Source organism: Drosophila sulfurigaster, chromosome 2L (assembly GCF_023558435.1).
Source record: "Drosophila sulfurigaster albostrigata strain 15112-1811.04 chromosome 2L, ASM2355843v2, whole genome shotgun sequence".
Classification (NCBI taxonomy): Eukaryota; Metazoa; Arthropoda; class Insecta; order Diptera; family Drosophilidae; genus Drosophila; species Drosophila sulfurigaster.
The window spans coordinates 6,943,620-6,955,318 of record NC_084881.1 but is presented as its reverse complement, the minus strand read 5'-3'; the positions used below and the strand labels follow the sequence as shown (position 1 = coordinate 6,955,318).

The following is an 11,699-nucleotide window of genomic DNA, read 5'->3' as shown; positions in this document are numbered from 1 at the left end:
ACACTTGATTTTTAATGGGTCTGGCTTTACAAGTTTCACATCAAGTTGGAATAAGTAAAAACCGCAAATTTTAATATAATTATGTATATACCAAACTGTCAGCCAAAGCCCCTAGTAAGAAAGCGTTATTACACATACGAAAGTATTTCTTAAATAACTTGGAAAATTTGTATTTGATCGCAAACAAATTTTCAGGAATCTTAAATACTATAGTCAATATTATGTATACAAAAATCTAGCTTCAATATTACGCATGTTGTTCGATTTTTTTCGATTTAAAATTTGAAACAAAATTGATCTGCCGGCAATCATACAAACAAGTGCTATCGAAAAAAAAATATATCTTAATCTCGGCTACATCGTCTCTGCTGGTGACCTTGATCATGATACCACCTCTTGTTTGTTAAAAACATTTCCTGTAGGCACAAAGTTAACATACCCTTATACCTTATGCGTAGCAGGTATAAATAGAAAACCACGTTTGAGCCTCGCGCCAATTTTAATCGATTTTGCAAAATTAACCCATCACCAACTGAATGGGACCAAGTTAATAAATTGCGAAGTAAGTATATTTTAGAGTGAAAAGTATATTGTGAATTTCGATAAATGGTCACACTGTTTCTCACAGCTGACGAACAACCCAACACTAGTTTTATTTAATGTCATTTCATTTTTCGTTGTGCGCAATAAAAAAAGTGGACTGCTCACAGCAGCAAAAAATACGTCTGATATATCCGACGTACAGCAGCTAAAAAGAGTTAAAATTTTGTTAAACTATCATTAATTAATATAATACGAATACGCTGTGCACGAACCGAAAGCTAGACAATTGTCAAATTCAAGATGTTTAGACATAAAATCCTATTCTGCACTGCATTGCTCCTATTGAGCAGCTCTGGTGAGTAAACTTTAACTACTCGACTGCAGTGTGTTTCCCCCTCGTCCACTACTCGTATGACGATTGCAAAAGTTGCGGACAGCCTTTGTTCAATTTGCTTTTGCTTGCTCATCGCAATTTAATTTGTTTTTTTTTATTCTTCCCATATTGGCCTCTCGCTCGCACACACGTAACCCGTTCAATGGATTGTTGTTGTGGTTTTTATCTGCAAGGGCTGTTAAAAAAACAACTAAATCACATATAAAATAATTAATATATTTTGCACTTATGCATATGTACGGGTATAAAGATATTTCACCATTTTCTGCGGTGCGTTGACATTTATGTGGTTTTTTTGTGACACTTTGCGGTTGCTTAAGTGCTGTAGGACACGGCGCAAACGTAAAATCTAATAACAAGATGGTGGCTTAGTACCGTTCCAGCAGCAAAGACAAGGCAAATTGCAGTCAGCCCACTGCGGCTGTAACTCTGCCTCCCTCACTCTTCGTGGATGCATACATATGAATGCGTTCTGATACGCACTTATGTACATATGTATGTTGATTATGTACTTACATATCTAACCAACAAATGTTTTTATTGTTCTACCTGCATAGAGCAGTGACAGATAAAGTAATTTGATTTTCTTCGTATCCGCCTCTGGGTCTCTTGTTGCTTGTTTGTTCTGCCGGCAGCATCCCGCATACGCCCCGCTCTACGCCACTGTCCCCTTTCAGCTGCATTACAAATACATATGAATATTTTCTACTCTTACTATTACATGCAGGCATATTCAATTTCTCACTTGCTTTCTTGCTCTTTTCACTTCATTCTTTGCGTTATTTTCGCTCGTTTGTGCTTCGGCATTAACTACAATAAATTTATTTGCTTAACAACAACGCTTTATTCCAATTTATTTGCATTTCGAGAGTAATTTCCTCTCACACTTGTTTTTCTTTCTCCTATCTGTTACCCAAGTGCTTATTTAATAATTCCGCGCTGATTTAATTAAAAATCCCTCAAAACAAAGAAGTATTAAATGTTTAGTTGTTAGTTTGCTTCTGCTGACTCAAAAATGTAGCCCTCATGTCGTATGTAACTAAACAATAACACATGACATTTTCAGATCAGATCAGTTTTCACTTAATTCCCAAAGCTGCACATATAGATTGCTTAAGGAAAATTTATTGATTTGTAAATATTTGCGATCTTTCTTCAAACAAAGACGCCAATTTGTGTAATCGTTACATATTAGAGTTCATTTGTACTTGTTTTGCTGTGGAAAATCACAATACTGCTGATAAGATTCGTTACACTTCACTATATATTTATATCCCATTATGTTCATTTATAAATCTGACAAACTTATGAATAGTTTTTATTGCTCGACAACCGAGACACTAAAAAATTTACCTACTAAAGTCAGTTCAGAAATCAATGCGTCATTACACAATTCTATTTAATAATCGTACATGACTAAACATTCAAATTGTAACGCCTGTTACATTCATCAAGATTGGCATCACTTGCACTGCAAATCATGTAGATTGGCAGCACTTACTGTGCACTAACTTTAATTAGACGCTTGTTTCACATACTACTCTTGCATGCAAAAGCCAAATAAATCTTATTAGCTTTCTGCATTTTCCCAGAAAATTCTTTGTGACGCCTGAAAATTGTTGTTGTAGTAGTTGTCAGTTTCTTTCCCTGTTCGCAGTCTGTAAGTCTGTCTGGTTATTTGTTATTTGCTGCTAAACTTGCATTTAAAGGTCATCTCTCTGGGCCGTGTTGCAGTAGCATTGAACTAGAACGGAGGGTGGAGAGAGGCGTGTTTTAGTTAAACCGCAAACTATTGTCTGTGTGTGTTTCTGGGAAAAAGAGAGACACAGAGAGAGAGAGAGAGACAGTGTCCGATGATATGTAGGTGCAGAGTCCAGAAACGAGAATAATACACAAGCTCTGGCAACAACAAAAGCTTAGCATATAATTAAGCCGCGTTGAGTCATAATCAAAAATGGCTGCGTTGCAAAACTTTTACTACAAAGGTAAAACAAAAATTATATTCTGATCAACAAACTGAAAGCACAACCAAACAAACAGACTGCATTCAATTGAAAGAAGAGTATTTTTTGACTGTGGGGCGTATTTCAGATCGCAATTGTTTCTTATCGCACGGAAATAGTCCGAGTTCGAGTGCAAAATGTGAATGAATCTTTCATTTGGTTGTTTGTCGCTTTAATGAATCATGTGATTTATGCAGCCTCTTCACTTTTGCATCTGCATCTCAAGTCTACTTTGAAGCCTTTTCTTCATTATCTAAATGACCGATTTTCTTCTTTAATATGTGTCAATTATTGCCCTCTCCCCACGCTCTTTCACCCATGTTCATTGTTCAACGCTTTCTGGTTATTTGGTTATCAGTTGTCGAATGTGCAAATATTTACAGTACGTAATGACTCAACCGCGGACCCATCGACAACGGCGACTCGGATTCTCGATAGCCAGAGAAGGGACGGGGGAAGGGAAGAGCGATAGATACAAAGCGGAAAAATATATTTCATTGGAACACGATAATTATATTAAATTTGTACATATGGCACAGGCAATAGAAACTCGTGTAAGCTTAGGTTTTTTTTTGCGTTTTGATTTTAGTGTGTATATGTATATTATAGTATATAAAGTGTATATATTAGTTTATATAAAGACTGAGTGTAATAACCAGATAAATAACCAGATTGTTTGGTTTAAGCTCATTTACTCAAGCAGCTATTGACAAACATATAGTAGATAAAAAGTTCAAATATTTATTTGTATACTCTCTTTTGTTGCAGTCTTTTCGCAATCGCAGTCTTTTAGCCTGAAGAATGCTGATCTCCCCGTGGCGAATGATAACGCAAAAGAAACAATTGCACCCGAGACAACTATCACGCCAAAAATTACTACAACGTCCACAACTTTTGAACCGTCACCTACTACTACTACAACAAAAACAACCACAACTGTTGCACCGCCGACTACTACTACTTCGGCCCCGAACACAACGACCGCAGCTCCAGTGACGACCACCACCCCCAAACCACAGCCAGCCCCTCCAGCGGTGGGCACATGGAACTGCTCATGCATTATGCTCACCATGGCCGCTCAATTGAACTTTACCTACGAGACGAAGAGTGAGTGCATGCATTGAATGAATTTTATTGAATAAACCTGTAATCAACTTGAATTCTTCTTCAGGCGGCAACAAGACCCAAGGATTGTACAACATCCCCAGCCGTGCCTCAATGGATCACTGCTATTGCGACAGCCAGACCACTCAGTCCATGCAACTCCATTGGGGTCCCGACGTCTCTCCACAAATTTTGGTATTGCAATTGGAAAAGAAGAATCAAACTGTTGCTCTCACTTTGCTCAAGGTGGACATGACGGTGCCTTCTGACGATTTCCCCGATGCAAAGGGTAATTAGCTGATATTGCTGATTTGCTTATAGATTATTTTTGGTAATTATTCAATCGCACTTTGCAGAGAATCAAACTATTCAGTTGATTCACGTGAGCCAGAACACGGACTTCAAGACGCCCGAGAAGATGTCCTATCACTGCACTCGCGCCCAGCAGCTCAACATGACGGAGACAATTGACGGAAGTGGCGCCATTGGCTACATCAGTGTCAGCCATGTGCAAGTTGAGGCATTCCGCACATCCAACACTACCGGTTTCTCGACGGTTCACGATTGCGATAGCTCCGAGACCTCCGACGTTGTGCCCATTGCTGTGGGCATTGCCCTAGCTGCATTGATAGTCGTCGTTCTAATTTCGTATCTGTGCGCGCGTCGTCGTTCCACCTCGCGCGGCTACATGAGCTTTTAAATGAATTATGAAAGCATTGAGGAGAGAAGTGATGCGGATAGAGATTGAGAAGACATACATATATATAAATATGAGTACGAGTGTGCAAGGCAAAAAGGCAGTGGGGTGGATAGTGCGTTTGAATCAGAGAGAGTTGTAAGATTGATTTTGTAATTGGCAGGCACTGTAAAAACTAAAAACTTTTCGACATTTCTTGTGTATTGCCTATTTTGTAACGGTTCTTAAACCTCTTTCGTTTTGTTTTGCTTTCGTCTAAATTTATAACGCGCTTCATAGAAAGCGAGTAGGAGAAAAGGAAAAGAAATGACGAAAATATCAAAAACATTAATCTGTCTGTGTATATGTATGTGGCTGACCTACACTTATATTTACTTTAAATTCCCCAATTTATCTATTAAATGGAATCTTTTTACCATACACACACTTCACGACAACAAATCAATTAATTCATATATGCGTATTTAAACAATAGAACACCCATGCATACATAGTACTCAATTAATCGCGTAAATCTAATGAGCGTGGCATAGGTGAAAACGAACGAGCGAAAATTCTTATAGAAACCGACGCTGAGGCAGGTATTGGTAGTAAAGTAAATGACAGTAAAATTTTAAACAAAAAAAATATATATTGATGATTTTAAATTGTAAACCGGTTATAAATAAACAACAAATTATGTATTATTTGCCTTTGATCCGTAATAAATCATAAACCAAAATTCAGATACGACTTTTGTGTGTAAGCAGTGCAAAGAAAGCTGCTTCGCAGCATCAAAGCAGTGCAACTGCTTGAATATTAAGATGAATTTCAAACAACATTAATGTATTTGAAAATAATTGTACATTTAAGTAGCATTGTAATTTATTTATTTACTATATATGTAGTTGCCGTAGTAAGCGAGTAATAACAAAAATTAAATAGGCAATAGACTTTCGGCGTTAATTTCCGCATCGTCGTCGGAGTCATTGCTCTGTTGAGCTCGGTACATTCCCGTGCGAGGACGTTCAGCTGGAGGACCCAGAGGATCCACATGCTGTTTTACTATAAATCGATATGGTTAGTTAAGTAACACAAATTGTGAGGAGTTTCTGGCTTACCCGAATAGGAGTTAGCGCTCTGTAGAAACTGATCGCCATTGTAGCCCGTGGAACTGTTCGCCGTGAGATTTGTAGATATATCATTGTTCTCTGCCAGACGCTCCTCATTAGATGGCCTCAGAGCTGAGTATACAGAACAGGATATCAACAATGAGAGCAAGATACATTTCTAAGAGGCGACTTACTTCGAAGGCGACTGCTTCCCCTGCCCGAGGTGGCTGAGGATAATCGTTGCTGCTGATACCGTTGTTCGTTCTGTCGCTCCTGCAGCTGTTTATGAAGTCGAGCGTAGTCCTGGCCATAGCGTTCATGCAGCTCGCTCATGCCCAAAGACTTGGTCACCTGCATGAGGGCACGCACACACGTCAAGTTGTCCGGAAACCGCGCATAGATCTTCTCGAACATGCCCAGATACTGCTTTGGCGGCAGATACGAGTTCCGGAAGCAGCTGGCAATGCGCAGCATCAGATTGGGATCATTCGGATCGGCGAGAACAGCGCGCTCATAGTAATACAGCGCCTTCTCCGTGGCCTGCAACTTAATGTAGTAGGAACCAATGGAGCTGGCAATATTAATGTCGCTCATGTTGATGCGATACGCCTCGTTGTAATACTGATTCGCCTCCTGGTGATCCTGTATCTGTTCGTACATAGATCCGACCTTCTCAAACAGCCGCGAATCAATATCAGCGGCTGATATGCCCAGCACTTGCAGATAGGCTTGGAGTGCAGCTGGCGAGGCGTTGTTCTTAAAGCCCCCAGCTGAAGCGCTACTCAAGCGCCGCTCCTGCAGTTTGGCCAGCTGATAGTAGACATGGCTATGCTGCACCGAATGCGGCTCCATTAATTGCGCCTTCAGCAGCTCGAACTGCTCCTCGGCCAGCGCAAAGTCCTGCTCCTGCAGCGCCAACAAACCCAAGTTGTAATTGGCTTCGAAATGCGTTGGATCCACTGCCAAGGCACGCTGCAAACGTTCCCTGGCCGAGCTAAAATTCTGATTCTGCATGTCGACTATGCTGGCGTTAACCAGAGCCAATGCATTCGTTTGTAGTGCTCCAATCTCCTGCAACTGATTTAGGCAATGTGTTGCCATCTCCAGGTTGCCCAGCTAAAATAGCACAACAAGCCGATAATAATGTCAGATGGTGATCATAGATGATCATAGTCATCATTGATTTAGTTCTAGCAATTAAAATTTTGTGAGTTGTAAAATTTAAACTAGATCAAGTTTTCTAAAAAGGACATTTGTTTTGATGCCATTACTCGGTCTAATTCTAATGATTTTTAGCATAAATAACTTTTTAAGTTTAAAAACTAAACTAATCAATCAAAAAATATTAAACCGAATTTAACAGATTTTTAAAATTTCTTTTTAGACGTAACCGTTGAAAATTTCTCAAAAAATCAAACGAAAGTTTTTAATTACTAAAGTCACATAAAATTAACTGAAAATGTATCCAAACAACTTAGATTTTCAAAGCATTGGCAAAGTTTGTTATAATCAACGGGGTTTCACTTTTTTCGTTGACCTTAGAAGATAAGTTCTTAAAGCATTTTAAATCATTTTTTAAATATATAATACAAATTTAATTGGATATACATTAGAACTGCAGGGAGAATTAATTATCTTTTATCTTCATTTTAAATGAATCGTTAGCTCCTAATTATCTGACATTTCCAAAATGTTTCACAACCAATGAACAACAACAAGCTGGATCCCTTTTAGTTTCAAAATTTCCTAAAATTTTGCTATAGAAATGCTTGATTGCAATTCTGGGATGCTTCGCTTTACTTCTTTTGTAGTTATTTTGCTCTTTTAGCATAAGCTATAGTTTTTGATACGTTTGTTTAATTTATGTCAATGGTAACTCACATTAATATAGATGAAACTGAGGTTGGTCAATGCACTGGCTGTCATGGAGCTCTCGCTCTTGCGATCATACATCTGAAGTGTTTCGATGGCCTGGTTAACATCGTTCTGACGGAGATAAACCAAAGCTTTGTTCAGCTCCAGCTCGTTGGCGAGCCACGAGAGATTCGAGGTCCTTATGACCTCAATGCACCAGTTGTAACCTGAAAGGATGGTAATTAAGAAAATGACAAACAATTACAAAGAATTCGAAATAAGCTCACCATCATTGTAGTTCTCTTCGATTAAAGGTGAAATCAAATCCACAATCATGGTAATCGAACGCTTCTCCGAGTTGCGACGCTGCTTTGTATAAACTGCGAGTTCGTCGGTCTTGAGGGCCTGCAGAACGTAACGATTCTTCTTCGCATTGGCCGAGCTGTTGTTGGGCTCATTGACCTGCACAAAGGAACTGTTGCCATCCCCATCAATGATGGCCACCTCAGCAGCATGCGTCTCCTCCGCCCCTGCTCCACCCGCTTGACCCGCCTGCTCTGCCTGTTGTTGAAGTCGGATAATGTTATTCTCGCTCTCCAAGTCACGTTCGGTTTCCACGGGCTGCACATCGCAGAGGCTGCGAAATGTGCTCTTGATTTTGTCCACATCCCCCATGGAGTAGTAGCAGAGCAACAGGTGGATGCCACTTCGAATATCCGCACGCTCCGACATAATAAACTCAAAACTGGAGGCAGCATCAGCAAATTGTCCCATGCGAACGAACAGAACTCCAATATTCTCAGTGATCTTCAGACGCAGCTGCTTCAGTGTGTTGGGCACCGAGTCGAGTGCCATGCGATACATTTTGATGGCCTTCTTGTGCATGCCCATCTTCAAATAGATGTTGCCCATATTTAACTTGAGTTGATTCACATGCGGAAACATCTTGTTCTTGGTCATAATGTTGTAAGTATTCAGCGCCTCGATGTGCATATCATTGTGCTCGTATTGCTCGGCGAGATTGAAGAACACCTGCAATGGAACGCAGTTAAATACAATTGGATTCTATGGAACCTTCCTTATTTACTTACCGCATAGGTCAAGTCGAAATTGTGAAACACATTCTCGCCCTGTTTATCCTGCTCGTGATGAAGTATTCGATCCAATGAGGAGGCATCCTTTGCCTTGTTCAGAGCCTCGGCCAGCGAGGATTTTATTTCTGCATTCACCGTTCCATTCGCTCGATTCAAGGAACTGCGCGCTGCCAGGACAATCGATGACTCCAGCAGCTTTACAATTTTACTTTCCATATTCTTGTACTTGATCTGTGGGCTTTGGAAAATATAGCGTGCTGCTTAGTTACATTTATTTATTTCTATGAAGACTCCGCTGAACTAAAACGCAATTACATACATAATTGTTTTCATTACTCAAAACTAAGTAAAATTAAACCCACATACACAAAGTTTTGTCCTCATTCGTGAAAACTCTCTTAGCGGATACTCATATTACCCTAAGAATTATTTTTTCTTTGAGATACATAATTCTAACTGTAATTTGTCGTCTTGAAATCCGCTTTGGTTTGAGTGTCCGACCAAGAGAGTTTTAATTACAAATACATAAGATGTATACAAAATAGTCTTCAGAAATTAAAAAAATTCCATATAACCGATACTAAGTGTAAATCAACATTCCACTCACTTCACCTCCTTGGCTGCATCGACAGCTGCATTGGCCGATGAAAGCGTCTGCTGCTTGACCTTCTCCAGAAAGAACTGATCAAATCGCTGACCTGCTGAGCCGCTGGTGCTGGCCGCATAGCCCACGGCTCGCACTGCTGTTGAGGGTCTGGCCAGTGCTGTCTTGTCACCGCCAGTTCGACTACTGACCAAGTTACCACGCTACGAATACAACAACTTATTTTTTCCCTATGGAGTATTTGGGCCTGATTTTCCACTCACCGAAAAGAGTTGCGAAGTTGGCGGTCTTCCTGCTGCTGTTGGTGGCGGAGGGGGGGCTGTTGCCACCGCCATTTCAGAGTTAGCAGCAGATCTCAGCTCTGAATCTTTAGCACTCATTTTCTTACAAATTTCACTATTATGACTAAAGTAAATTACAAACACATTTGTTGTGACCATTCGTTGCCCTTGGTGATTAATTTACCGGTCTCTTGTTATTGTCAAGGGTTTAACGGTTACAGCGTCGCTTCAACGATAATAATCATATATTAATTGTTAGGATAATATTATATTTAAAATAAAAAAAAAAACAAATACTTTATTTGAATTTGAAAATAACAAAACAGTTTTATTCCATTGCAAAACTGTGAATTAAACGAGCACTGCTTGCATTGCGATCAAGCAGTGCACAGTGCAATACAGTTTTGTGAATAAGTGTAAAATTATCGATAGACACTTTATCGACTTTCTACTCAGTGTACCGCTACAATTTAAAAGTTTAGTTTCCATTATTAAAACGTCTATATATTTTTTTATTTTTAATACCTAAACTTTTATTAAGCATATATAACTTTTAAAGTATTATTATAAATAATATAAGCAGTTTTTAAGAAGGTAATATTTTTTAAAAATCCAATTTAAGAGTAAATATTAAACGGCTTCTATGAAAAGTATGTCAAGATTATATTTTTACAATGTGCCCGGCCATTTCCGCTTGCTTTCGACATGAATCCTATTTGCAAGACGAACATTAACAGCACAGAATGTCAACTCTGGATGAACAGAGTATGCACACATTGCAGGGATCTATTTGCCAAAGAAGCCACAAACACTTGGGCCGCTTGGTGGCATGATGACACACCAGCATACTACAAAGATGTGCCAGAGATGACCGTCTACGATTGCAACAAGCTGAAACACTTGTTGGAGCTGGAAGTGGCCGCAGTACATTCAAACCAATCAATAGCATTCCCATCTAAGTCGTTCAATTTTAAGTTGTGGCAAAAAATATTGCTTATTTGTATATATATTGGTATTATTGTTGCCATTATACTCATATGTTATTATTGGAAGCTGGGACGTCGGGACAAGGATCGACCCGTGGATGAGGAAAAAGAAGAAACACCCAGTAATAAATATTCGAAACCTGACTCATCATCATTGTCTCATGAAGAACCCCCAAAGCACGAAAAGAATCATAGATCCACACTCAAAGGTTGGATGCGCTACAGGTGTCGACCGATTTTTTTTACACAACGAGGCTGCACTGCGTCGACAGCAAGCCAAGTACAGGGAGAAGGAACTACTGAGAGAAGCCTATACACAGCAGAACATTGAGAAGTGGACAAGGGCCCGAGAGAAAGTCCAAAAGAAGCGTAGAGATCGAGAAACTGCTCTCGAGGCCAAATTAAATGAGATTAAACAGAAGACATAAAACGAAAGCAATTTAAAAAAAAAACTGATTTTATATCTAAGGTATCTAATAGTAATAGTAAAAAATATATATTTTTTATTTAAAACATAATAATACCTTTTCTTTTAATATTGATATACTTTTGAAAAAACTCATCTGTAATCAGAGTGTATACTTTCTCAATTATAAATTGTACTTCTTATTAATTTATATAAAATTACGGTTGTACAAAATACAACATTATTACATCCACAGATTATTCTTTTAGAAAGAACTTAATGCACACTAGTGCTGACGTATTCTGCTGAGAAAAAATAGCGAGATTTAAAAAAACAAAAGTTGGTACAATTATGTGGAAATTGCAAAATAAAAAGCTTCAACAATAAAATTTTGCACGGTGTGGGAATATTAAATCTATTATACACGCCATGTAAATTTTTTTTAATTCGATTTCGTTCAATTGAAATTGCTCCCCTTTAACTTTTATTTCTAAAGCCTAACTAAATATACATAAATCAAGAAAATCATATTTTAAAAAATTGATATCACTATAAGGTGGTCCTACTTTGGACTTTAGGGAATTATGGCAAAGTAATATGGTTGGGATTCCATTTCGAGTTTTACAACTTTTTGGAATTTTG

The 11,699-nt window shown here is 38.7% G+C and overlaps 3 protein-coding genes across 3 annotated transcripts; 2 read left to right on the top strand and 1 right to left on the bottom strand.

Annotated features, from left to right (window-relative positions):
* The first annotated feature begins 665 nt into the window (after nt 1-665).
* On the top strand, nt 666-5,048 carry LOC133838162 (lysosome-associated membrane glycoprotein 1). Its single transcript, XM_062269161.1, has 4 exons — nt 666-898; nt 3,709-4,047; nt 4,112-4,333; nt 4,401-5,048. The coding sequence occupies exons 1-4, from the start codon at nt 844-846 to the stop codon at nt 4,742-4,744; spliced, it is 960 nt and encodes a 319-aa protein (XP_062125145.1). The 5' UTR covers nt 666-843; the 3' UTR covers nt 4,745-5,048.
* A 551-nt stretch (nt 5,049-5,599) lies between these two features.
* LOC133838152 (intraflagellar transport protein 88 homolog) lies at nt 5,600-9,886 on the bottom strand. Its single transcript, XM_062269152.1, has 8 exons — nt 9,648-9,886; nt 9,388-9,587; nt 8,778-9,018; nt 7,974-8,718; nt 7,714-7,913; nt 6,027-6,948; nt 5,842-5,964; nt 5,600-5,785 (listed from the first exon to the last, which is right to left on the bottom strand). The coding sequence occupies exons 1-8, from the start codon at nt 9,822-9,824 to the stop codon at nt 5,658-5,660; spliced, it is 2,736 nt and encodes a 911-aa protein (XP_062125136.1). The 5' UTR covers nt 9,825-9,886; the 3' UTR covers nt 5,600-5,657.
* Nucleotides 9,887-10,276: 390 nt separating this feature from the next.
* LOC133838173 (uncharacterized) lies at nt 10,277-11,151 on the top strand. The gene is given in 2 exon segments (XM_062269173.1): nt 10,277-10,886; nt 10,888-11,151. Coding segments are annotated over 2 exon segments (708 nt in total). The 5' UTR covers nt 10,277-10,370; the 3' UTR covers nt 11,080-11,151.
* Nucleotides 11,152-11,699: the final 548 nt, after the last annotated feature.